Consider the following 26,272-nt stretch of genomic DNA (forward strand, 5'->3'; position numbering starts at 1 on the left):
CCATATTCCGCCCAAACGATGTATAGGATATGGCCGTGGTCCCCCTCTAAGGACTCATGGAAATGCATATTCCAAATAACAAGGCCAGGTAGAATTTCTAATGATGTCATGCAGCCAAGTATGTTGTTGGACCAGGAAAATAGAGAGAGATTTCTCACATGATTAAACTTAGTGAGATATTTATTACTCTTCATCCATAAAGCAGAAATCTCTGAGTACTTGAATCCCAGGACTTTTTTCAACACGTATAACAAAACATTGATTCCATTAAAAGCACATTTTGCAGATAGTACATCTTTCCCCAGAGATTGGTATCTTCTAAGACACGTAACAGAGCACTGGTCAGTAAACACTGAGTCTGCGATGCTGTCACCTCCATATATAAAGACATTCCTCTTTCTACAATGTAAATGTCTCATGTACATGGTATTCTCCAAAGCTTTCCGAACTTTTTTGGGAACAGTGCCAAAAGTGACATCATGGCAAACTCAGATAATCTCTTTATTACCCTCTTCTCTATTTAACCATCTTTTTTTTTATTTAGCGGTATCTGAAGGGGGGAAAAATAACTTTTAAGTAATACCCCTTAACATCAAAGGAAAATACCAAAGTAGCCTTAAAAGCTTACAATTGATATCTGGTTAGTTAGTCTACAAAGAGCCTCACCATTGTTCCTGATTATATTACTGGATAACATGATACAACTGCTGCAGTATATACAGGGAAACTGTTATGTCTTGTTATTCAAAGTATTTGGACACAATTGTACAATTCTTGTTAGTTATTCACATTTTCCCCCCATGTACTCCATTGGTGGGAGTCATTCCTCATGGATCTTAGCTATTAACAGGTTCCACCACTGACACCTGGGTGAGGGGTCAATTTAGAAGTCCTAGGGCTAGATTTACTAAACTGCGGGTTTGAAAAAGTGGAGATGTTGCCTATGGCAACCAATCAGATTCTAGCTGTCATTTATTTAGTGCATTCTACAAAATGACAGCGAGAATCTGATTGGTTGCCATAGTGGCAACATCTCCACTTTTTCAAACCCGCAGTTTAGTAAATATACCCCCTAGTTAGTACACACCCGATACTATCCTAGTGGGGTCCAGCAGTGGTGACGGAACTCTCCTCCCCCCTTTTGGCTGCATTTTAGTAACCGTGGGAATCATGTGGGGGCCACGAAGAAAGGGTTACATGGGGGAGGATGTGAAATTGAAGAATTACATAAAACCACTCAACAGAATATCACAGAGTGAGTCAGCCTGTAGCCTACACAACTGGTTGTGTGTATGCGTGTTTTTATTTTAAGGGAATGAAATATTTTTTAATTGACCAATAAACCTAAAGTATAATTTAAGTCTCCTGGAAGAACTGAGAGTGAGTACAAGGATCATCAGATGTTATAGGGCCTGAGTCATTGAGGAAAGTAAGGCAAAAAAAAAGAGTAAATGTTTTCCTGGACAAAACCATGTTACAATTCAAGGGGTGCAGTTAGTTTATTATTTTGCACATAAGTTAAATACTGGCTGTTTTTTCACGTAGCACACAAATACTTGATAAATTTATTTTTACACTGAAATGTAAAGCTGATCTAGGACCTGTCCTACCCCAACTATAAATCTGTCTCCACATTTTATGTTTACCTCCCCCTCCAATGCAACATGGATTTTCCCATATACAAAGTTACTCCTTTTTAATCCTTTGCTCTCCTTAATGTCTCAGGCCCATAGAGTTTATAAATGTCCCCAAAATTACATTCTCATGTATTATTTCAAGGTGATGCCTTGAAATCATTTGCACTGTAGGATAACTTGCCAATGATCTTTTTACAGATTTAGGCATAGGCAAACCGAGAGGGGGGGGGGGGGGGGTTTCCTAGTGGCTGGAAACCCCCCTCCAAGCCTGGGGCACTGCAGAATTGAGGTGGCTGGACCCCGCCCCCGCTTCACACAGCTCTGCTTGAAAAGGGAGAGTTGTGTGCACCTAACAGTAGTGCATGCAGTGCCCATGTATATTATAATGATAGGTAGAGTTGGAGAGCAGCCAAGCACTGTCTAAAATTATAGCCACACCCCCATGCATGCTGGTCACGCCCACTGGTGGCATGGTGTGGAAACCCCCCTCTACAAATCCTGCGTTTGCTTCTGTTAGGGGTCTATTTATCAAGACCCCTCCGATAACAAGATTTTCTATCACTAATTATCGCACACTATAAAATCTTTTATCGTGTAATTTAACATAAAAATGTTACCGAGACATGCTCAACTTTCCAGCGACAATGGCCAGCAGTGGTGAGAGGAGCCTTATCGCTCTCAGGTCAGTAGAGGCTGCTTATGTGGATAGTCAGGTTTCCAGTTCCAGATTCTCAAAAATAATAACAATAACGTTTTTTTTAATGTAAGAAATAGATTAAAAAAATAAAAGAATGTTATTAACATAAAAATATGACTAACAAGCATTTCCATGATATTAGGCCAGTAGGTCTATTGTTTCCTTGAATTGTTTCACAATCATTAATTACTGGTTGTAAAAAAAATATTTTAAAAATAAAGACTTTAAAGTCACTTGTAATGTGAATTTATTCGGTTTGTTAATTTTTTAGTTTTTGTACAGAATTTTCTGTTCAAAAGTGATATCTAGTTTTAAATTTTTATCTTTAAACTGATTCGACCATACACATGATCTATTATTTTATTGTATTGATTCAGTCATCTAAACTCTCTTACTTTTCTCAATAATGTGTAGTAAAATTAAGGATAAAGGGCCTGCTTCATTAAGGTTCTTAACTTAAGAAACTTCTCATTTCAGTCTCCTGGACAAAACCATGTTACACTGCAAGGGGTGCAAATTAGTATTCTGTTTTGCACATAAGTTAAATACTGTTTTTTCATGTAGCACACAAATACTTGATAGCTTATTTGTACACTGAAATGTAAAGTTGATATTTGTGTGCTACTTGAAAAAACAGTCGGTATTTAACTTATGTGCAAAACAGAATACTAATTTGCACCCCTTGCAGTGTAACATGGTTTTGTCCAGGAGACTGAAATAAGAAGTTTCTTAAGTTAAGTTCCTTAATGAATTAGGCCCAAAGGCATTAATTCTCAGTATTTAGTCATTTAAAATCATATTGTGAAGCTGATTTCTCAAACCTTATACATAAGACGGAATGTCAGAGCTGCATAACAAATTATTCGAGTTGCTTTTGGCGACAACCGAAGATATCAGGAATATATTGATCGTTCAGACAACTGTTAGAAGCGATTGTTGTGTTGCACTGATGACAATTTGGGAATAGGGCAGATCTCGGTGGGTGTGTGGGGCTTTAGTACTGTAGCTGAATATGGTGAGTGGGATTATATTCAAAATATTATTCTTGGGCTCAGTAACCTCTATCGATGCTCCTTAGCTGCGGCCTATATTGTTTCCAATCATGATGAGAGCATTGATGATAGAAAACTCTCCTAAAGCAATAATCTGATGTTAAAACATCCACCTGTTATTTTCCTTGATACAGTAAAAGGCTTGTGGTCTTGGTTTCCAATGAAGCAGCTTTCAATTCACTGCGGACGTATACCAGTGAGGATGAGGCCTGGAAGAATTACTTGGAAAACCCTTTGACAGCGGCAACGAAGGCGATGATGAGTATAAACGGCGATGAAGATAGCGCCGCCGCACTTGGACTTTTATATGATTACTATAAGGTAAAAGTTCCTTTTTAAAATAATTTTAAGGTGTGTTTTGCCAATGAAACTTTACCTAATTCTGCCTGTTTGTACTTAAGAAACAGGCCCCGCCCACTAGCATTACATCTCAGTTTTAGAAGATTACCAGTCATATCAGACAAATATAGCTAAGGGGGTAGGTTAGTCACACCTTCTAAAAGGAGAAGAGGAGATGTTTCCCATAGCAACCAATCAGATTCTAGCTGTCATCTAGTACATTCTAGAAAATGATAGCTGGAATCTCATTGGTTGCTGTGGGCATCACCTCCACTTTTCCCTTTTAGAAGCTGTAGTAAATTTACCCCAGTATGTGAGAATTACCTAATGCAACCAAACTTGATTTTTAATGCCTACTGTTTACAGGCCTGACGTGTGTTGCATTGTAGGTTGTAAAATAATTCATTGTACTGCAATGTAGTCGCTGACCGATTGTTTGTTGCTTCTGCCATTACAATCAATTTCCTGCACCCATCAGCTTTCTCCTTAACCGTTGTGAAGTAACCTCTCCTTTTTAAATAATATATATATATATATATATATATATATATATATATATATATATATATATATATATATATATTGCTACAATGATTTAAATAGTCTTTCTCTGTGCAAATTTGCACAAACTAAATTAATTATTCAGACCGCGGTCCAAATGTGTTACTTAAGACATGAGCGGAATTTAATATTTGGACGGTTTCATGGTGAAGTCTTTGACAAATTTACTCTAATGAAATCAGTCTACATTATTAAAAAAAAACACAGATACCAAAGAAATGCATAGCAAATACAAATTGCCAAAATTAGGTCCACTTTTTGAAATATATTAATTACAATGTTTGCAAATGGTACTATGTAACGAGTTCTTAATATATAAGATTCACTGCAGAATATAAAAGGCAGTACCTAATTGGCATATTGACATATTACGTTAAAATGTATTGTATGCTTTGACTGTTCAGTACATTTTTTTCACAATTTTGCAATTTTGTTTTTTTTAAGTTAACTTATATGATGTTTCAGTTGTATCCCTTAATTTGCACAGCCATTCTGTGTCTATTGATATAAATTTGAATAATGGAACTCATGTAGATAGCACAGATTATAGAAGTCTCTAAGGTTGTTCAATAACCAATGACAATATATTATCCCTTATAACATTATATTTGTATGTTTAAATACCTCAAATAGTAAGTCTGTTTAGGAAATCTGTTGGTTATAGTCGTTTTGGGGGAGAGTGAGTGAAAGGTTATTAAAAATTGTGCCTGAAAAGTAATATCTTTCTGTCCTCAGGTCCCAAGGGAGAAAAGGTTATTGTCTTTAACTAAATTAAACGATGTACACGATGATCAAGATAAAAGGTAACGTACTGTGCAATGGAAGTAGAATGTTGTTGTTTTTTTAACCAAACTCTTCAGTGCGATGTAGAATCACTTGACAACATTTTAGTTCTGTTCTGAAATAGTCCACTGACTTGCAGAAGGTCTTTCCTCCACTGAGTGTCTGTAAACATCAATGTGCCATGAGGTGTGATATCCGCACAGTTCCATATATAGGGGCTTAATTGGTCACATTTATCCAGAGCAGTTTAGAAAACAAAACTCCTTAGTCCATAATGTTAAGGAAACTCTCTTACTTACATTTCAACCGTTTCCTCAAAGGAATATGAAATCAATATTCACGGACTACGCATGTGTTTTTACTTTCCGCTTTGTCACTGATATGGAAATGACCTATTCTATCTGCCTATCATTCTTTACTAATGATAAGAACACTCATAAAACACCTTCGGGTTCCTCTACCATGTAGATAAGGAAAAGTGCTGTTATCTGTTGTATTATATGTGTGAGGACTGGAGAGAAATATCACAAGATGCACAGGTCTGCAATTATAATAATAATAATAATAATAATAATAATAATAATATTAATTAATGGCTCGCTGCTCATTATTGAAGATTTGGATACAGTGGGATGGGCAGCACACAAAGACAGTGAGAAACGTAACACTGATAGATATATCGTCGTACAATAACTTAGGATCATCTTTAGTTGGAGGGCAGAGTGCACTTCTGTAAATGGTAAGAAATAGGCACATTTTAGTCCATCCATCTTGAGAACACTGACCAAAAGTTTAATTTACAAATTTAACTACATTATAGGCTTCAAATACAAAGTAGACAATAATAATGTTTGTCTTTAGTTTGTATTCCAAGGGGTATATTTACTAAACTGCGGGTTTGAAAAAGTAGAAATGTTGCCTATAGCAACCGATCAGATTCTAGTTATCATTTATTTAGTACATTCTACACAATGACAGGTAGAATCTGATTGGTTGCTATAGGCAACATCTACACTTTTTCAAGCCCGCAGTTTAGTAAATGTACCCCAGGTGTCTAATATACAGAGATTTTGGCTGAAATAAGGGTTCCACATTTCCAAACACAAGTTTGCTAAAATACCGTATCTATTCTTTAGAGCCCTAAATTTAGTTTAGTGTTTTCCTGACATTTATTTTATTCAGTAAGAAGAGCTTTACAAATATTGTACTTTAAAAAAAAAATAAAATAAATTACATATATATATATATATATATATATATATATATATAGTGGCAAAGAGGGATATTTGACACAGTTCCCCTATAAGGGAACAGATAGGAACATAGTTAGTCTGCAGCAGCAGGCTGCAGAAAGGGTTAAGTTTTCCCTAGGTTCCTCTTTTAGCACACACACAGGTGTACCACATGGGTGTAATTGGTTTGCTGTGATTTGTTTGTAGTGCTTGGGGTGGAGGATAATGACACTGTCTGTATGTGTGGGTGGGACCACCGATGCCAGTAAGTGGCCGGCTTGCAGACAGGGAAGTTATGTCTAGCCAGATGTAGGTAGTGGGGATTTTTGTGTACTGTTTTGGATATGATTGCTGAACCAGCGTTGGAACTGTTTTACCATCCTGGCAACCGCTAATAAACAGTTAAATGGTTCAGCATTCCTGTGTCTGATTCCTGTGAATGCTGTACTTTCTCACAATATATATATGTATATATATATATATATTAGAGATGGTCACTGACCCCCGTGTTTTGGTTTTGGATTCGGTTTTGGATCTGGATTACCGTCGTGTTTTGGTTTTGGTTTTGGTTTTGCAAAACCGCCATTGCGTGTTTTGGTTTTGGTTTTGGTTTTGTTTGGTTTTGTTTTGCTATTTTTTGGGAAAATCCATGTTTTTGGGCCTAAATTAACCCAATTTAGTGCTCCAACTGTTTTAGAGACAAGTAATCTAATTGTTGAGGTAATAAATCATCCAAAAAAACAGTTTAATTCTTCGTTGGTAGGCCTATTCTACACACAAAACAGATTGTCTTCCTCTCCATCTATGCATATTGGCAATGCAGCCATCGTCTTTGAATGTATATTACACCCTACACTTATAGTTAAATATGTAAAGAAATGGAAAAAGCCAGTTTGGTTTCTGTCTCTCAAGGCCCCCCTCCACTTGTATAAAATACCAAAAAATTCAGCCATTATAGACTGTACAATATTAATTGACATGGAGAAAGACAGTTTGGTTTCTGTCTCTCAAGGCCCCCCTCCACTTGTATAAAATACCAAAAAATTCTGCCATTATAGACTGTACAATATTAATTGACATGGAGAAAGCCAGTTTGGTTTCTGTCTCTCTAGGCCCCCCTCCACTTGTATAAAATACTAAAAAATTCAGCCATTATAGACTGTACAATATTAATTGACATGGAGAAAGACAGTTTGGGGTCACTCTGTCTCTCTAGGCCCCCCTCCACTTGTATAAAATACCAAAAAATTCAGCCATTATAGACTGTACAATATTAATTGACATGGAGAAAGCCAGTTTGGTTTCTGTCTCTCTAGGCCCCCCTCCACTTGTATAAAATACTAAAAAATTCAGCCATTATAGACTGTACAATATTAATTGACATGGAGAAAGACAGTTTGGGGTCACTCTGTCTCTCTAGGCCCCCCTCCACTTGTATAAAATACCAAAAAATTCAGCCATTATAGACTGTACAATATTAATTGACATGGAGAAAGCCAGTTTGGTTTCTGTCTCTCTAGGCCCCCCTCCACTTGTATAAAATACTAAAAAATTCAGCCATTATAGACTGTACAATATTATGAAAAATGGACAAAGCCAGTTTAGGGTCACTCTGTCTATGACACCCTACCCTTAAGGATAAATTGCCCTAACAGCAGCCTTTCAAGATGGTATGTGATATGGAAATGCCACAAGTCCCTTTCCTCTTTGGGGGTAGATTGCACCCTACACTTACATAGAAAGTTTTAAAAAGATGTTATCGGCATCATCTTCAGCTTCATCCTCACCCTCATCAGTGTGTACGTCATCATCACAGACTATCAATTCATCGCCGCTTGAATCCGCCATTAGAGAACAGTCAGTGCTTGGATGTCTTGGATGGTGAAGGCCTTCCTCGTGGAAGATGTAGTTCATTTTTATAAACATCATTTTCTCCACATTTTTGGGAAGTAACCTTCTACGGCGATCACTGACTAAGTTCCCTGCTGTGCTGAACACTCGTTCAGAGTACACACTGGAGGGTGGGCAGCTTAGGTATTGCAAAGCAAGTTTGTACATGGGTTTCCAAATGGCCTGCTTTTCTTCCCAGTAAGGAAAGGGACTGTCTGACATTTCCATATCAACTACCTCTTGAAAGTAATCCTCCACCATCCTTTGCATGTTTATACTCATATTGGATGGAGTTATGGGCAAAGTGACACATTTTTTTGAAAAATCCTTCAAACCAGCCCAGATGTTAAATTGTTCTCGTCTGCCCCCTGTGTCTTCCCTGCTTCTTTTTTGGAAATTTAATTTTTTACGAGCAACAGCTTGAGAAAGTGAAGGAGGACACGTCGTCAAGCCGAGGCCCAGTTCAGCGGCCAACTTGCTGAGCAATAGCTCCTTGCAAAAGTTCACATCTCGCTCATTTACAAGTAAAGACTCAATGTAGGTTTTAAACCTTGGATCAAGCACAGTGGCCAAAACGTACTGATCCGAGTTCAAGATCTTAATAACTCGAGGATCATTGTGAAGCGAATTAAGTACTTGATCGACAAGGCCAACATACTTTGCTGAATTGCTTGCTTTCAGCTCCTCCTTCATTTTCTCAAGCTGCTTTTCCAATAGTCTAATTAAAGGAATGACTTGGCTCAAACTAGCAGAGTCTGCACTGACCTCACATGTCACAACTTCAAATGGTTTCAGCACCTTGCACAGCACTGAAAGGATTCCCCACTGTGCAAGAGTGAAATACATCCCCCCTCCTTTCCCAATGTCATGACTTGTGCAATATGCTTGGATGGCTTTGCGCTGTTCCTCCATCCTCTGAAGCATGTACAGGGTGGAATTCCACCGAGTTACCACCTCTTGCTTAAGTTGGTGGCAGGGCAAGTTAAACTGCTCTTGGAGCTGCTGTAATCTCCTACATGCTGTGGCTGAATGCCTGAAATGGCCTGAAATTTTACGGGCCACCGAAAGCATCTCCTGCACCTCACGGTTATTTCGTAGGAAGCTCTGCACCACCAAGTTGATGGTGTGAGCAAAACAGGGAATATGTTGGAAATCACCCAGCTGTAATGCTCGCACTATATTGTTGGCGTTATCTGAAATGACATACCCTGGGGAGAGTCCGAGTGGTATAAGCCATGCATCAATCACATCTCTCAGTTTGCGTAACAAATTGTCAGCCGTATGCCTGTTAGTGAAGCCGGTGATACAAAGAGTGGCCTGCCTGTGACAAATGTTACGTAGTGGTGTACATGCTGCTGCTGTTCCTGCTGGTGAAGGTGAATGACCAACCCAGTGGGCTGTCACAGTCATATAGTCTTTGGTTTGGCCACTTCCACTTGTCCACATATCTGTGGTTAAGTGAACAGTGGGCAGAATGGCATTTTTCAGCGCAATCTCTACATTTTTACACACTTTTTGGTATAGTTGTGGAATAGCTTTACGGGAGAAATGGTGTCGCGATGGAATTCTGTAACGCGGACACAAAACCTCAATTAACTGTGAAAAACCAGCTGCGTTTATTGTGGAGATTGGACGCAGATCTAACACTAACATTGCAGCCATGGCGTCTGTGATTCGCTTGGCGACTGGGTGACTGCTGTCATATTTGCTTCCCCTCGCAAATGATTGTTTCACAGTTAATTGCTGAAATGTAGGACTGCTCATTTTATTCACCTGCCTCTGGGATGACGATTCACCCCCAGAAGCAGCAACAGCAGCAGCAGGACTAACGCTTTCTTCAGAGGAATCAATAATAGTGCCGGAGTCATCCAGCCTTAAGTGGGATGCCGGGCTAACTCCGAGCGCTACTGAGGATATTGATGAGGATGGTGTGGTGGGTGTATTTTGTAGCCGTCGGTATGTCGGTGAGCGGAGGGTCTTAGCTGATGAGGGAGTGCTTGTATTCTTTTGGGAAGAACTTTCAGCTTTTCCCAACACTTTGCCATGAACTCTCGTTAAATGGCGTAACATAGACGAGGTTCCAAGATGGTTAAGGTCCCTCCCTCGACTGACTGTGGCTTCACATACACTACAAATGGCTATACAATTGTTGTCTGGATTTGGGTAGAAATAATTCCACACATAAGAAGTGGATTTTTTTGTTTTATGCCCAGGCATGACAATGGCCTTTTTCTTGTCACGTGCCAGAACTGCTGCCACTGGTGCAGGACTTACACAAACAACCTCATCCTCATCAACATCCTCATTAGCGCCCTCGTCGCCTACACAAATCTCCCCCTCATCCTCTTCTAATTCCAAAGTGGCATCCTCAATTTGGGTATCACCGGCTACACTCGGGCTATTAAGGCACACATCAGCAGAATGCTCACGATTAGACATCCCACTGTTGGATGGACTCTCCACAGGGATTGTTGTCATTTGTGAATCAGAGCAAATATTCTCCTGTAATGCCTCACTGTTATCTTGCAGCTCAGCTTTGACGCGTAACAGTAGTTGTGCACCAATTGTAGCCTGGGTAACTTTTTGGGATCTGCCACTAATAGCCAAAGGTGAAGGCCTCATTCTCTCTTTGCCACTGCGTGTGTAGAATGGCATGCTTGCAATTTTTTTTTTATCGTCACTTAACTTTTGCTCAGTTACACTTCTTTTTCGCTTCAATACAGTAAATTTTTTTTTGGTTTTTGTTTTTTGCACTAATTTGAAAACACTCTGTTGTTTGACATCGCCTTGGCCAGATGACGTACTGGGAACACTAACATCAGGACTGGTGACAGAACCTGGTTGCTCATTTAGATCATATGTGGACTGCTTTGAATCCATTCTGAGCGCAAACCACTGGGGAGTGCTAAAAATTATTTAGTAGATTCTGCTGACAGTTATGACTTTTGACAGCCAGAAATATTAATGCACAATTAGGGAGGACACCCCAAAAACACTGAGGAGTGCTAAAAATTATTGAGTAGATACTGCTGACAGATATGACTTTTGACAGCCAGAAATATTAATGCACAATTAGGGAGGACACCCCAAAAACACTGAGGAGTGCTAAAAATTATTGAGTAGATACTGCTGACAGATATGACTTTTGACAGCCAGAAATATTAATGCACAATTAGGGAGGACACCCCAAAAACACTGAGGAGTGCTAAAAATTATTGAGTAGATACTGCTGACAGATATGACTTTTGACAGCCAGAAATATTAATGCACAATTAGGGAGGACACCCCAAAAACACTGAGGAGTGCTAAAAATTATTGAGTAGATACTGCTGACAGATATGACTTTTGACAGCCAGAAATATTAATGCACAATTAGGGAGGACACCCCAAAAACACTGAGGAGTGCTAAAAATTATTGAGTAGATACTGCTGACAGATATGACTTTTGACAGCCAGAAATATTAATGCACAATTAGGGAGGACACCCCAAAAACACTGAGGAGTGCTAAAAATTATTGAGTAGATACTGCTGACAGATATGACTTTTGACAGCCAGAAATATTAATGCACAATTAGGGAGGACACCCCAAAAACACTGAGGAGTGCTAAAAATTATTGAGTAGATACTGCTGACAGATATGACTTTTGACAGCCAGAAATATTAATGCACAATTAGGGAGGACACCCCAAAAACACTGAGGAGTGCTAAAAATTATTGAGTAGATACTGCTGACAGATATGACTTTTGACAGCCAGAAATATTAATGCACAATTAGGGAGGACACCCCAAAAACACTGAGGAGTGCTAAAAATTATTGAGTAGATACTGCTGACAGATATGACTTTTGACAGCCAGAAATATTAATGCACAATTAGGGAGGACACCCCAAAAACACTGAGGAGTGCTAAAAATTATTGAGTAGATACTGCTGACAGATATGACTTTTGACAGCCAGAAATATTAATGCACAATTAGGGAGGACACCCCAAAAACACTGAGGAGTGCTAAAAATTATTGAGTAGATACTGCTGACAGATATGACTTTTGACAGCCAGAAATATTAATGCACAATTAGGGAGGACACCCCAAAAACACTGAGGAGTGCTAAAAATTATTGAGTAGATACTGCTGACAGATATGACTTTTGACAGCCAGAAATATTAATGCACAATTAGGGAGGACACCCCAAAAACACTGAGGAGTGCTAAAAATTATTGAGTAGATACTGCTGACAGATATGACTTTTGACAGCCAGAAATATTAATGCACAATTAGGGAGGACACCCCAAAAACACTGAGGAGTGCTAAAAATTATTGAGTAGATACTGCTGACAGATATGACTTTTGACAGCCAGAAATATTAATGCACAATTAGGGAGGACACCCCAAAAACACTGAGGAGTGCTAAAAATTATTGAGTAGATACTGCTGACAGATATGACTTTTGACAGCCAGAAATATTAATGCACAATTAGGGAGGACACCCCAAAAACACTGAGGAGTGCTAAAAATTATTTAGTAGATACTGCTGACAGATATGACTTTTGACAGCCAGAAATATTAATGCACAATTAGGGAGGACACCCCAAAAACACTGAGGAGTGCTAAAAATTATTGAGTAGATACTGCTGACAGATATGACTTTTGACAGCCAGAAATATTAATGCACAATTAGGGAGGACACCCCAAAAACACTGAGGTGTGCTACAAATTATTTAGTAGATACTGCTGACAGATATGACTTTTGACAGCCAGAAATATTAATGCACAATTATGGGGGACACCCCAAAAGCGCTGGGGAGTGCCAAATATGAAGAAAAAATAATAAACCTCTATCCTCCTCTCTGCACTAGCGATTTTGGTTAGAGCAATTGCAAGAACAATATTGTATTCTCTGTCCCTGCTCTAATTAGCCTATGACTACACCCTGCTCTCTCCCTCTGTCAAATGGCGATGGATTGCTGTGGAGGCGTGTATTTATAAAGTTGAAGTATCGCGAGAACCGAGCCCCGAGATCCGACGACGTCACAATGACGTTCGGCCTCGATTTGGATTCGGAATGGGCGGGAGAGTACCGAGCTGCTCAGCTCGGTACTCGGATACCCAAAGTTCGGGTGGGTTCGGTTCTCGGAGAACCGGACCCGCCCATCTCTAATATATATATACATATATATATATATATATATATATATATTATATATATATATATATATATATATATATATATATATAGTATGTGTGTGAATATATGTATGTATATATATATATATATATATATAAGTCCAAGAGGCCGGCACTCGAAACTGAAAAAGAAAGAGACAACAAATATTCAGAATACATAGAAAAGCCACTGGATAGTATTATGCTTAGCAGCAGAACATCAGTACGTTCATTGTACTCAACGACGTCTCAGGCATTTTGAGTTATTTTGAGTGGTGCCAATGTCGGTATTTATATCAGGTGACTTTCTTGTTTGTTAGTTGCAGCCCTTGACAAAGGTGTCTTAGGAGCCCCGAAACTGCCGTTGGGTACATTGGAACTATTGATGTTTTGCTGTTAAGTACAACTCCATCTTCCTGCTATTCTATGTATTTTGAATCATTTTTTTCTATTTTGAGTGTTGGCCTCCTGAATTGTTGGGATAATTAAATTTTAGATAATTAAAATAACTTGTTTTATTTGTGTTTTCTAGGAACGGCATCCTGAATAATGAGTCTCCGAGTATCCTGAGCGCTGGAGAGAATCGGGTGCAGGTTTTAAAAACGAACCCAGTGAACCGTTCCCTGAACACAGAACCTGTGGAATCCTCCAAGAGAGAACAATATAATAGCAGTTTATCGGAAAGCCCAACCTCTGCCCCGGCTTCCTCGGTCACCGCGGTGAAAGCGGAGGAGTTCACACCGGTGTTTATGTCCTCCTCGGTGGCGTACAGGGCGGACAGTGAAGAACCTAGAGGGGTTATATTTGAGCAGACTCACTATGGCGCACATATCGCGCAACATACAGACTACCTCAAGGACGATCAGCGCAGTACTCCTGACAGCACATACAATGAGAGCTTCAAAGAAACCGTCTCCGATGTAAGACTGTACCGAACTCATTGTAATAACATGTTATTATGCGGGTGGTGATAGGATAATGGTGTGGTATAGCTGAAAACATTAAACAATCGCTTGCAATCATCATCATCAGCAGCTATTTATATAGCGCCACTAATTACGCAGTGCTGTTCATTCACATCAGTCCCTGCCCCATTGGAGCTTACAGTCTAAATTCCCTAACACACACACACACACACAGACTAGGGTTAATTTGATAGCAGCCAATTAACCTACTAGTATGTTTTTGGAGTGTGGGAGGAAACCGGAGCACCCGGAGGAAACCCACGTGGGGAGAACATACAAACTCCACACAAATAAGGCCATGGTCGGGAATTGAACTCATGACCTCAGAGCTGTGAGGCAGAAGTGCTAATCACTGAGCCACCGTGCTACCATGAAATGCGTTTAAATGTATAGCTATAGTGTAGATTGTTTAGCAAAAAAACTCTCAATTTTTACTATTCTATTGGTGTAGCTGGTGCTAGACCCCATAGCAAAAATTTGATGGGGGCGCGGTTCTCGCCTCCCAAACCCCCCTATCTTAATAAAGCAGAGCTGGGGCCTCTTTGGTGCAGGTTCTTTGAGATCAGTCGTTGGAGAAACCCAGTACCCACCCCTCACCCCCGGATCCTGTAGACACCACATCTCTCATTGCCATCTAATTTTTCACAATTTTGCAAACAATAGGTAGATTGGGGCATATTTAACAATCACCGCGTTTTGTACACAATCATTTTCATTCCTTATAGCAATGATAAGGAATTAAAGATTGTGACTATTTGTCAAAATTGTTGTTTCGGAACAGCAGTCACGATAAACTGCTGTCCACTATCTCCTCTATGGCCACTATGGCAAAGTGGCCAATTTTGCCATAGTGACCGGGGGAAGAGCAGGTAGAAGAGGTGAGTGATCCGAAGATCCCTCTACTGCAGTGCTCTCCCCATTGGCTGCGATTCTTTAGTAATAAATAGAGAGGGTACCTAAAATTGCGGCATTCCCTGGAAACTGCAGTTTTTGATGGAATTGGAAATTGTTAAATAGGCCCCTTTGTATTATCGCTAGTTAATTAAATGATAGTGTTGTCAGATAGCCTTAACCAGGTGTAAATGGGCCAAGAATTTTCAACAAGTGAGACCTGACTGCTGTGTAGAATCTTGTAGAACACAGCAGACCGGCATGTCTGCTGAATTACAATCAATAGAACAGAGTGAAAAAAAAACATTTTCTTTTTTATAACAAGACCGTATCTATATTTACATAGGTAAAAAAATGCTATCATGATAGTGTCTTTTCCAGTTTAAACAACCCCTCCTTAATCAAACATGCCTCCAATATATAGCAAATAAGAGGCATTCTCTGCCCTGCGTACCCCAACTTTTGCACCAGAAACCTGCACTGTATTGAAGAACTATGGATGCAGTGAGCACGTGTTTTGAGCGTGGTTCAGTGCAAACTGGCTCTTGGATTTTGATAATGGGAGCATTAGGGGGGCCATTCCCATATTCGAAGGCACGTTTGATTAAGGAGATATTGTCCAAAAATGCTACAATGCCATTAAATGAACGCTTTCTGTTTAACAAGAAACAAGCACACCACGAAAGCAAAACGAAACCGGTCTTTTGGATGCAGCAACTATTGATTAATTAGTCCTTTGTGGCCTGGAATTATGTTCCACCTAAGAATCTACTTGTCTATCCACTCTAAATACCAAAGCAACAAACAATGTATTGATATATAGAGGGAATCTGTGATGATATGTATTTTAGGTATGTTATTTTTGTTTAGCTGAAAACCTTAAAATAATGCAGATATGTCTATGTTTTGAAAACTTGCAATAGACATTTCACAGCTGACTGTAATAATTGTTTTCCTTTGTATTAGAAATACCGCAGCTCGTCGGTGGCTGAGGAATTTATGTACGACCAAACAGCAAGGTATGTTGTGCAGATATCTATTTACTGAACTCTAAGAACTGCCTCTGCAGGAGATGTGACTTATAAAGCTTGTTGAATGTAACAATAAGTTTGATATTTAGTAATATAGATTTTCTCTTGTGTCTTTCCCATACTCCAGCACATTTCAATATACTTTAGAAGCCACAAAATCCCTACGCCAAAAACAAGGGGAAGGACCTATGACTTATTTGAACAAAGGACAGTTTTATGCCGTCACTCTGAGTGAAACTGGAACCAACAAGTGCTTCAGGCACCCCATCAGCAAAGTCCGGGTATGAAATCTTATGCTTCATTAATTTTACTTTTAATTGTGGTTTTTAATCTTTTTCTTCTTGCTGATGCTTTTAATCTACAAAGTCAGCAATGCACACTCGTTAACTACACATCAGCCATTTTGTGAGCTGAGCAAACCTTCAGCTTATTAAGTCACAATTAACTATTGACGTCACTGAGTCACGAGGCACCCAGTGCCTCATACCTCAGTGATGTCACTTGTTCTGTGTGAACTGATAGGTGGGGTTTTAGTTTATTGTACAAACTTATTACCACCATTATGGGGGGAATTCAGTTGGCCGCGTTACTGCCAAAAGGAACGCGGCCTGCGCTCTATTACTGATATTACGGTAATAGTGCGCATTATTACCGTTAATACGGTAATCTTTAATGCTGCTTTTTTCTCACAGCTCAGGGAGCCACGAGCAGAAATCAGGGTTAAAATTACCGTATTAATGGTAATATAATTAACGCCATGTTGAGCGCGGCCGAATTGAATCCCCCCCCCCACCCCTATGTGTAAGGTTTCTCTTCCAGTACACATATCACATGTTGAGAACCTAGATTGTAGGTAATGAGTTTGCTTTATTAAAGGTGTTACGGTAACTGTAGTGGAAGTGGCTTGTATTGAATTTCCCTATTTATGATAAAATGGCAGCTACAGATGTTTAAGTCACCCCTTGTGGCGACATCGGCAGACAGCTGAATAGAGAGCAGAAATATATATATATATCAGCCATATATATTTTACAGGATAATGTTTCAATTGTAAGGATTGTTGGCCATGGTATACAAAGGAACTGTCATTGAGAACACCATTGACATGCCGACCCTTTGATTTAATGCTTTGTATACAGGATATTCTGCTTATAACACTGACAAAGGCTGAGTATGCCACTAAATGACAGATGTCGGTTTGTAAAGCAGTGACTGAGAAGGCTTCCATATAAACGGTGTGGAAAAACTCATTTGCATATAGTCACATGTAAATCTATAGCAACTTCTAGCAACCAATCAGATATTATCTTTTATTGCCTAATGACACTGTTGTTATGAGTTACTATATATATCTAAATTATTGACTCCTGCACCATAGTAGGGTGGATGTAAGTGATAGGACTACCTCCATGGGGTGAAGCTGCTACTGGGTGTATATTTTACACCCAATTCCTTGTATCTTGTCCATCTTGTCGGTCCTCTGTGTAGGATCTGGTATCCGTATCCTTTTTCCTTGTGAGCTTCATCATGCCCTGTTTAGTAGAGATAAAACTTTTATTTTGAATTGTCATAGGAGATCTGTGTGATCATGTCTCTGCGATCAGCTCCTAAATTAGAAAAAAAAATCTAAATGTTCTAATAAGATTAGTAGACAGGGGATGAATTGATTTGTGAGCTCTAACATACAGCAGTCAGTATCTCTCTGCACTGAACAACTTTCATTCTATCTGCATTAGCTACGTCATAAAGCAACCGCTTTCGAGAGAGAGAGAGAGAGAGAGAGAGGAGAGAGAGAGGGGGAGAGAGAGAGACAGAGAGAGAGAGGAGAGGGAGAGGAGAGAGAGAGGGGGGAGAGAGACAGAGACAGAGAGAGAGAGGAGAGAGAGAGAGAGAGAGAGAGAGAGGAGAGAGAGAGAGAGGGGGGGAGAGAGAGAGAGAGACAGAGAGAGAGAGGAGAGGGAGAGGGAGAGGGAGAGAGAGAGAGAGAGGAGAAAAAGAGGGAGGGAGAGAGAGGGAGGGGGAGAGAGAGAGGGAGGGGGAGAGAGAGAGGGAAGGAGAAGGAGGGAGAGAAAGAGAGGAGAGAGAGGGAAGGAGAAGGAGGGAGAGAGAGAAGAGAGAGAGGGGAGAGAGAGAGGGAGAGAGAGATAGAGAGAGGGAGCACAGTTGCTCAGTGGTTAGCACTTCTGCCTCACAGCACTGGGGTCATGAGTTCGATTCCCGACCATGGCCTTATCTGTGTGGAGTTTGTATGTTCACTTCTCACCGTGTTTGCATGGGTTTCCTCCGGGTACTCCCGTTTCCTCCCACATTACAAAAACATATTAGTAGGTTGATTGGCTGCGATCAAATTGACCCTAGTCTCTCTCTCTCTCTCTCTCTCTCTGTCTGTCATTTTATGTGTGTGTATGTTAGGGAATGCCGCAGGGACTGATGTGAGTGAGTTCTCTGTACAGTGCTGCGGAATTAGTAGTGCTATATAAATAGATGATGATGATGAGAGAGAGAGATAGAGAGCTGTTTTTGCTCCTATATTACTATTTGTAGCATTACCATTCATGTACAGTCATTTACAGTCTATTTTCTAATTATCTTTTCACAACTGTCCAAATTTTTTTGGCCAAAGTTTGCAGCGAGCTGTCTGTCTAAAATTACTGACAGAGTAGCGGCGAAAATACATGGCAGTTTACTAAAGATCTAATCACCATTTCTGCTTTCACTTTTTTTTAATTTAATTCCATATCTCACATTATAAGTCGAGGTTTCGGTCCTACATTTGGACCTTTGTCAAGACAATCACATAGAACAACAGAAAAAACATATATAAGAAAAACATGTAGTTACCGGACTTCTTATGCAATCCCAGATTGTCTTCAGCTGCAGCTCATGAGTCATTAAAATATGATAGTCTGCAGATCATTGCAAAATAGATGAGGCAATGGCTGCCTTGTATTCTCTGGAACGCATATACTGAAAGTGCCAAAACCGGAAATATACAAACAGATTTACACTATAACAATCAAAAACAGCGATCCCTAGGTGAGTCACTGGGATACCTGCCTAGCATAATTTTGCCCTATAAGTTAATTAGAAATTCGTTTTGCCTCTTAATCAATAAATAATTTCTCCCATAATTTATATGTCAATGGTGCTTCCTCTATGTTCTGAATGGCAAGATAGACAGCAGGAATTTCATGATGTTTCTACTTTCCATAGATGCCAGTAGCCGGTGTCTCCCATATTTTCGGTATCTCCTGTACTGGGTCAAGTGCTGACAATGGTCTGGTTGTTTTACTAAAGAGCTTTCCTTGTGTCTTCTGGTGCCTTCCTCTCTCCTTACACACATATTTTAAATGGACCGTTCTCTGGCAGTAACTTCTCTGGTATCATTGAGATCGAATATTCTACCTTCTACCCAGTACCACAGTACCAATTGAGCCGATTAAACCCACTTTGGTGGATGTGTTTTTATAGTTCAGAAATTCTATCTCAGAATCCTAAAAATTCTTTGTGGGGCAGATTCCATTGTCCGCGATGTTCCTAAGAACATCACGCATGCGCATTTTTACCGATATTACGGTAAAAAGTAATCTTAATTTTTTAGCAAAAACGAACGTTAATTCTGTAAAAAAAAATATCCTCACAAGGTGTCTCCGGAGGCACCTCGCGCGGATATTTTAAGAATCTAATCAGGCTGTTAGGAACCCCTCCAGCCGGCACAACACAACCCGGAATCTACTCTGCCAGTCAGGTGTTCACTGGAGCCCCTGATGGTGGGGACAGACTGGGCCGCAGACTGACAGAGGGTCGTGAAGTGCGTACCAGCTGGGGAGAACCCAGGCAAGAGGAGTCAGGTCCACGCAGAGGTCAAGGGCCGGCAGCAGACAACGGTATCGATGAACAAGCTGAGGTCAGGGGTCACAGGCAAATAGCAGAACGGGTAAACAGGCCAAAGATCAGGGTCACAGGAAACACGAGCAAGGTCCAAATCAAAGCCAAGGGTCATACACGGGGAGTCAAATAGAGATATCAGGATACAGGACAGGAACTAGCAGGTCAGCAGACTGGAACACAGAAGCTATAACCGGCAATGAGGCAGCAGACCTCATTGCCTTAAATACCAGTGGCCACCAATCAGAGCCTAGCTCTGAATTAGACACAGCCCCCAGCATAATTAATAGGCTGCATTAATTAGCCCACAGGCTAGAACATATGGTGAACGCTGCGCCCGGCTTCCTCTCATTGCCGGGACACAGCGCCGAAGCGTCTTCTCGTTGCCCCGGCAACGGCCGGGTCAGGAAGTGACGTCCCGGTCGCCATAGCGACGGCCGGGACGCAGGTGAGTGAGTCGCGGCGGCTGGGCACCGCCGCGGCTCGTAACACAGGCCCCATGAATGTTCTTGACAATACTTATATATTTTTCCACCTGACGATTTGGTTACAAGATGTATGGACTATCATCATCATCATTTATTTATGTAGTGCCACTAATTCCGCAGCACTGTACAGAGAACTCATTCACATCAGTCCCTGCCCCATTGGAGCTTACAGTCTAAATTCCCTAATATAGACACACAATCACAGACAGACAGACAGAGAGGGAGAGACTAGGGTCAATTTTTGATTGCAGCCAATTAACGTACCAGTATGTTTTTGGAGTGTGGGAGGAAACTGGAGCACCCGGAGGAAACCCATGCAAACACAGGGAGAACATACAAACTCCACACAGATAAGACCATGGTCGGGAATTGAACTCATGACCCCAGTGCTGTGAGGCAGACGTGCTAACCACTAGGCCACTGTGCTGCCATAAAGATTGTCTCCTTAATCAACTCATCAGATATACCATGTCTTCCCAGTATTGCTTTAAGATGTAATATTACTGCAATGAGTTTTTGTGTACAGTTATTGTGCTAAAGCTTGTTATGTCTTTTACCTTTTCTATGGCTTTCTGTTTGGCGTGGTCAATGGAAGGTGCATTATAATGCCATGTACTTATTCCCCCAGAGCTGGTTCTCCCCGACTATGTTTTCTGCCTGGGATAGCCCTATATAATGAGTCTACCCATGGGATGCCTAAAATAGCTTATAAAGTTTTATATCTTTCACAAATCTCCACATCATGATAGAGCCACCATCAGGGGATTTTGCATTATGTTTTCCTGTTGCTTGTGGTCTGTTTCAACCTCTGTTCTGGAAACATTGATATAACAATGGAATTTCTTCTAACATCCCATTATTGCAGTCACAATTGTTTCCTCCGGAATTAATCTGTTTTGGTGTCACAGGACTGGGTGTATAGGCCTCCTTGGCTGAGCACCTCCCTAGCCCTTTTGTGATGCATCGAATTGAATCAAAGCAGCATATTTTATATTAAAGAAAAGTCATTTTTCCTGTTTGCTTGGTTATCAGTTCTTTGATGTTTAAAAGGGGTTCTTTACAGTAAGGGCAGTCAAGATATGGAATTCATTGCCAGGGAAGGTTGTGATGGCAGATTCAATAGATATGTTTAAGAAAGGGTTAGACAAATTTTTAGCGGAAAGGTGTATCCAGGGATACGACCGTTAATTAAAATGAAGGATAGTAGTGGATATAGGGTAAAAATAGGACTGCAATATTGAGTCTGGGGGGATTTTCACAATTGAAACAGATTGGCGGTTGCTTACTCTGGATCAATTTCAAATATAAGTGCAGGATCGCTGGAGATCCAAAATAGGTTGAACTTGATGGACTGGTGTCTTTTTTCAACCTCATCAACAATGTTAAAAAGCTTAGTGACTGTAAGAACCACATATTTATTTGTGTTGCTTGTGTTTGAGAAAGGTTTGTAAAGTGGCTGCGCTAATTAGAAGACGTCTCCCAATAGTTGAACACACCTAACGCAGACTCTGATCTGGTTTTAAGCCCCCTTTGCGTATTATGTGCCCAAAATATGACTCCTACAGTAAGGTTCTCCTATTCTAGCAGGATTAGGTCAGAGTTGTGTGTCTCTCTCTCTGCAGTGATCTAGCAATACCTGCAGGTTTGCATTCTTTATTCCTATGCTCCACGATTGCATCAATGGTTACACCGATCCCATGTTGGCATTCCATTATCTGATGTATGTTTTGTGTGGAATATTTCCTGTGCAGATTCCACGTGGTATGCATAGAAAGCTATACCTCCCATATGGGGCTTGTATAATGGTTAATTATCTGATCTCTGTATGTAGCCCTGGATGCCAGTATCCACACTGGTTTATAAAGGAGATAACGCACCAAGTTATTGTTCACAGTTTAATTATAACACATCCTCTGTATTGCTGATTATGTAGTTTAATCCAGAAATCTGTAATTAATATATCACTAAAGGGGGCACCCAAATACTAGTATACAATCCAAGGGAAAAGAGAAAGAAGTATATGTTGTGGTACTCCGGGATGTTATGTCATAATAAAAACATTGACATAACATCACGGAGTGCCTCAACATATCCTTCTTTCTCTGTTCCCTTGGAGTATCCAGACTGGGCATCAACAACACTGAAGAACGTTGGTGCTACCAGTTTGGAAGAGATGCCATCCAATGTTGTTAATGTGTAGTGTTCTCTCATTATACCCTGATATAGGTCTCTTGGGCCCTTGCAGGTTCTTCTGATACTATTTAGATTCTTTTGCACTGCTACCGTTGAATCCAACCAGTAATGGGTCTGTGCCCTTCACTGTTGTTTGTACCCAGTTATTCCATCTGTGTAAGTGCCTTTTGGATGGTTTCTCCTAGAGCATTAGGACCTCCTCTCAGTGGGTGTATAACTAGTTGTGTCCAAGATTACAGTGATGGATCATATTCCTGGTAAATAGTCCAAAGCTTTGAAAACCTCTACATAGTGCTCCTGACCATTCTCCATTGTCAGGTGTAGTTCAGCCCCCTCAATGTTCACTAATCATGTTTACCAGTTTGAGTTTCTTGTAAGTTGTATGATCTAAACCATACTTGCCAACTCTCCCTGAATGTCAGGGAGACTCCCTGAAATAGGGGTGATCTCCCTCACTCCCTGAAGAGTCTGGCATTCTCCCTGATGCTGAGCCAGTACAAGGCGTGGTTGGCTTCACCATCTGTGGCATGATGACACAGTTCAGAAATTGTGTCCTATGTCCATGTATTGATGACTATGAAGGTGGCCATTTTCATGGAGACCAAGATTTAATCAAAGACTGACAAGTAAGACAACATGACTTCAGTAATGGAGACAAAAATGTAAAAGACACTTCAGTCTCTAGAGAGTCATTAGCTGCTTTTCTTTAACGCATAGTTTCCTACTCTCCCGGAATATCTGGGAGACTCCCACATTTCTGGGGGACCTCCCGGGCTCCTGGGAGAGCGTTTAAGGGGTGGTGCTAAAATGATGTGATTCGTCAAGCCCTGCTCCGCACGCCCCCCCCCCCCCCCCCGATCTCCCTGAAGCCAACGAGGAAAGGCTGGCGAGTATGATCTAAACCTGCTGGGAGTTTTGTTTCTATGACCTAGACCTTTAGAATCTTTGTCCATTGTTTTTATGTGCATATGCCTGTAACATTGTCTGTTGCCACCATATAGTTGCAATTGTCTTGGTTGATTTGTTTTATCAACAAATTCATGCACACTGGTGTAAAACAATATATATGATGCGACAACAGGAGATAATTATTTTTGCAATTAACAAATTGTTTCCCCTTAGCAATTGACTCCATGTTTTTTACACTTATTTTATCTTTCAACTTCATTTTATATTATTAGACTAGATACTAGATGTGCACGCTTCTCTTCTCTGCCTTACATATAATCTACATATTACTAGCAATTGGCTAGAGATCTGCTTTCTTGTAAAGAAAGTGAGCAGCGAAGTCTTGGAAACAGACTCTCCTGCAAAGCTGACAGGAATGTTAAACCTCAGGAACAAGGCGCTAAAGGAATTCAAAGATTTGTATATTTTTCCAAGGAGTGGCCGTTTATGAGAAAATACTTTGTATAAAAAGTGTTTGATGCCAATGTAATACAGGTCCGCACATGTGAAGGAGGAGACATGAGGGAGCAGGGTGTACCCTGATTGTGGAGGAATGGGGGAGTGAGAATGGCATCATCTGTCTGTACCAGAGGCAATTTGGGTGCTTCTTACATCAGTCACCTAAACACAGTGCTCATTCTGCATGCACCACCTACACATATACTGTATAATAACTCCTGTCTCTCCCACATTAACCTTCTCACGGTTGATCTCACCTACCAACCACACTAGGGGGGATATTTACTAAAGCAACTGCGGGTTTGAAAAAGTGGGGATGCTGCATATAGCAACCAATCAGATTCTAGCTGTCATTTTGTAGAATGCACTAGATAAATGATAACTAGAATCTGATTGGTTGCTACAGGCCACATCTCCACTTTTTCAAACCCGCAGTTTAGTAAATCTAGCCCTAGATGTGCACCAGAAATCACTTTGCCCTTGCACATTTTACCCTATGTAACGCACGCAGCACACATCAAGGTGTATGCCTACTTAAGATCATTGGAGATGCCTTCTAAAACTAAGGGGTGGCGAGATCTGCGGGTTATCAGAGGTGCACAGCACATCAAATTCCACCCTCCCGCCAGTTTAGAACGTTTCATTAACCCTTTCAACCCTTCTCCTAAAATACTGCTCAGTTTCACACTATTCGTGGATTATATTAATCATCAGTGTGAGGTAATATTGGGACTGTCTTTGTAACATTTGACACACGTGTGTGTCTACAAGTTTTTTTTTTCATTTACATTACGGGAAGTTTGTCTAGAAAGGCACTTTTTTCGGACAGACGTGCAAGGGAAAAGTGTAAATTGCATCTGATTAAAATTATAGGATAAGATCCATTCTCCGATGGGTCATATATTGTTCATTTAACAAAAACTTTTTCGGTATGAGATGCCCTAGTCACTTTTACCTTGCTCCATTTTGTGTTAAATACATGAAAAGCCTACTGAGACTTGGGGCTAGATTTACTAAGCTGCGGGTTTGAAAAAGTGGGGATGTTGCCTATAGCAACCAATCAGATCCTAGCTTTCATTTATTTAGTACTTTCTACAAAATGACAGCTAGAATCTGATTGGTTGCTATAGGCAACATCTCCACTTTTTCAAACCCGCAGCTTAGTAAATCTAGCCCTTTGAGTTCACCAACGAAACCGCTGATAACTTTAATGACCAGTCTGATCCTAACCCTGTTCCAAATACATCCTTAGAGATTCACATTGATCCACTTTACACCTCAAACTTACATTACAAAAATAGTCCCCAAACTATTTTTATTGTAATCCCTTTAACATCAGTGTTCCCCCATGGAAACTCAGACAAATAATTTATTAGAGTCTATAATCAATTTGTCTATGTTTGCACCCAGAATCTGGTTAGATACTTGTTTTATAGTCCATCAAACAGTTGGAAGTTGAAAATTGATGGCAGTTCTTTGGTGTTTTGTCAAAAAATAAAACAAACATATGACTTTGGCTTATATTAGGTACACACACACCAAGAAAAATGATCTCCGGTAAAATAATGATCAGTATTATGGGTCTTGGTATCCCGGTACATTATCCCGTTATGTGTTGGGAAAGCTGCCTTTGTCATATCTCATGAAATCCTCTTGTTTTCGTTAATGTGTTCTGACCTCTTTTGTGTCTGCAGAGCGTTGTCATGGTTGTGTTCAGCGAGGATAAGAACCGCGATGAACAATTAAAGTACTGGAAGTATTGGCACTCTCGGCAGCACACGGCAAAGCAGCGCGTCTTGGACATCGGTAATCATGGACCCCGAATGCATTTTCCTGTTTGGTGTTGCAAGATAAATTTGTAACTGTAATTTTAGTACATCCTATATTAATAGCTGTCATTTAAGCACCTCCTATAAGCAGCGCTCAATGACGTGATACTCACAAGACAATGAAGACTGCAAGTGCATCAACCTCATCATCAACATTTACTTATATAGCACCAGCAAATTCTGTAGCGCTTTACCATTAGGAGCAAACAAAATAATAAAACAATACTT

The 26,272-nt window shown here is 40.3% G+C and overlaps 1 protein-coding gene across 2 annotated transcripts in view; it reads left to right on the top strand.

Moving 5' to 3' along the window:
• Positions 1 to 26,272, top strand: part of GRHL2 (grainyhead like transcription factor 2) — a 98,041-nt gene that overhangs the window by 26,265 nt on the left and 45,504 nt on the right. For both annotated transcript variants that reach the window (XM_075213898.1, XM_075213897.1), the window contains exons 2-7: positions 3,521 to 3,707; positions 5,022 to 5,089; positions 13,885 to 14,272; positions 16,175 to 16,227; positions 16,367 to 16,520; positions 25,910 to 26,021. In XM_075213898.1, coding sequence (XP_075069999.1) covers positions 3,521 to 3,707; positions 5,022 to 5,089; positions 13,885 to 14,272; positions 16,175 to 16,227; positions 16,367 to 16,520; positions 25,910 to 26,021 — 962 coding nt within the window. The remainder of the gene's footprint in view (positions 1 to 3,520; positions 3,708 to 5,021; positions 5,090 to 13,884; positions 14,273 to 16,174; positions 16,228 to 16,366; positions 16,521 to 25,909; positions 26,022 to 26,272) is intronic.

The sequence above is a fragment of the Mixophyes fleayi genome, chromosome 5, assembly GCF_038048845.1.
Source record: "Mixophyes fleayi isolate aMixFle1 chromosome 5, aMixFle1.hap1, whole genome shotgun sequence".
NCBI classification, from domain to species: domain Eukaryota; kingdom Metazoa; phylum Chordata; class Amphibia; order Anura; family Limnodynastidae; genus Mixophyes; species Mixophyes fleayi.